At 48.9% G+C, this 1,252-nt stretch overlaps 1 protein-coding gene across 1 annotated transcript; it reads right to left on the bottom strand.

The window, feature by feature from the left end:
• Positions 1-370: 370 nt before the first annotated feature.
• LOC147887519 (dirigent protein 1-like) lies at positions 371-952 on the bottom strand. The gene has a single exon (XM_087394330.1). The coding sequence runs from the start codon at positions 950-952 to the stop codon at positions 371-373; it is 582 nt and encodes a 193-aa protein (XP_087250456.1).
• Between the last annotated feature and the right edge of the window lie 300 nt (positions 953-1,252).

The following is a 1,252-nucleotide window of genomic DNA, read 5'->3' as shown; positions in this document are numbered from 1 at the left end:
AGCGAAGTTAATGAGACTTTTTATGATGCTCCTTTCTGTCCACAAGGGGTGTTGAAATAGATAAAGGCATGGTGGGCGTATCTAATAGAGGTTGCTGTGTGCCAAGTTCCGTTGAAACTGCAACCTATGATTGCAACCTTGAGACGGAGGGGTCCTAACCGGGCGTAAGGCATTGGTAAAAGAACATTTGCACATTGCACTGAAGTTGGAAGGAATAATGAGACGATTGACCATTTTGGAAAATATCAGCTAGGCAAAGGAAATTACTTTATTTTTTCTTAAAAAAAGAAGCCTCATCTTCACTCTGGTGGCGATCGAACACACACGCATGCCACACACTCAACCACGGAGCTAGGCAGGAAATTACAAATTAGTTGAGGTTGGGGTGAGCATACGGTGGCCAGATAAGATCCAAATCAACTCTGTAAGTCAAATTGAATGTCTCAACGTGAACCGGGACCATGGTGGCCGTCCCTTGACTGAATTGGAAGCTCCCAGTGCCAGCCACAAGGGGCACAGGTAGAGGCTTCAGCGATCCGTTCGGGCCCAAGAAGGACATAGAGCCCTCGTATTCGCTTGTGTTCAACGTTATCGTGAAAGAGCTGAAGAAGGTGAGCCCATCCAAGGACGCTGCTACGGCTGTCCCGATGTATGTTCCGATCCTCGTTGAGTTGGGCTCGGGCCCTATGGTGAGAGGGTCATTGAAAACAAAAAGAGTGCCAAAGGGGGACGCGGTGGGAACGTCTCTGCCCGGAAGGCCATGCAGGACAATGAAGTCGGTGAAATTCAAGGCGTCGTGCACGTAGAACTGAAGCTGCTCGCGCTTAAGATGGGAATGAGCGTGGACTCCAAGCGGAAAGGGGGAGGAGGAGAAGCTGGCGAGAAGAGCGACAGCCACGGCCAGGAAGGCTAACTGTTGAGGAAAGAGAAAGGTTTTGGGCACTTCTGCCATGGCCAATAAACGGTACAGCTTCTGAGGAAAGGAAATGAACGAGACAGATGCAAAAGGAAAGGCAACGACTGATACAGATGGAAAAGCCAGGGCATCCACGCACTATATGTACAGAAACTATGACGTGATGAGAAGCGGAACAATCTGAAACTTGAATTTCTGCAGATGCGTATTTCAAAGTCCACTATTCTTGTCGTGTTGTAGGGAGGCGTGCTTGGATGTTCTTACGGCTTTCGTCGGTAAGTTCGGCCTCGTGCTTGGCAAAGCGGCTGTTTGAACTTACTGTATAAGGCTTAGTTC

Source organism: Dipteris shenzhenensis, chromosome 23 (genome assembly GCF_047967505.1).
Source record: "Dipteris shenzhenensis isolate YYH24624 ecotype China chromosome 23, Dip_SZ_1.0, whole genome shotgun sequence".
NCBI lineage: Eukaryota > Viridiplantae > Streptophyta > Polypodiopsida > Gleicheniales > Dipteridaceae > Dipteris > Dipteris shenzhenensis.
The sequence above is the reverse complement of the archived record's forward strand: the minus strand, read 5'-3'. Positions and strand labels throughout refer to the sequence as shown.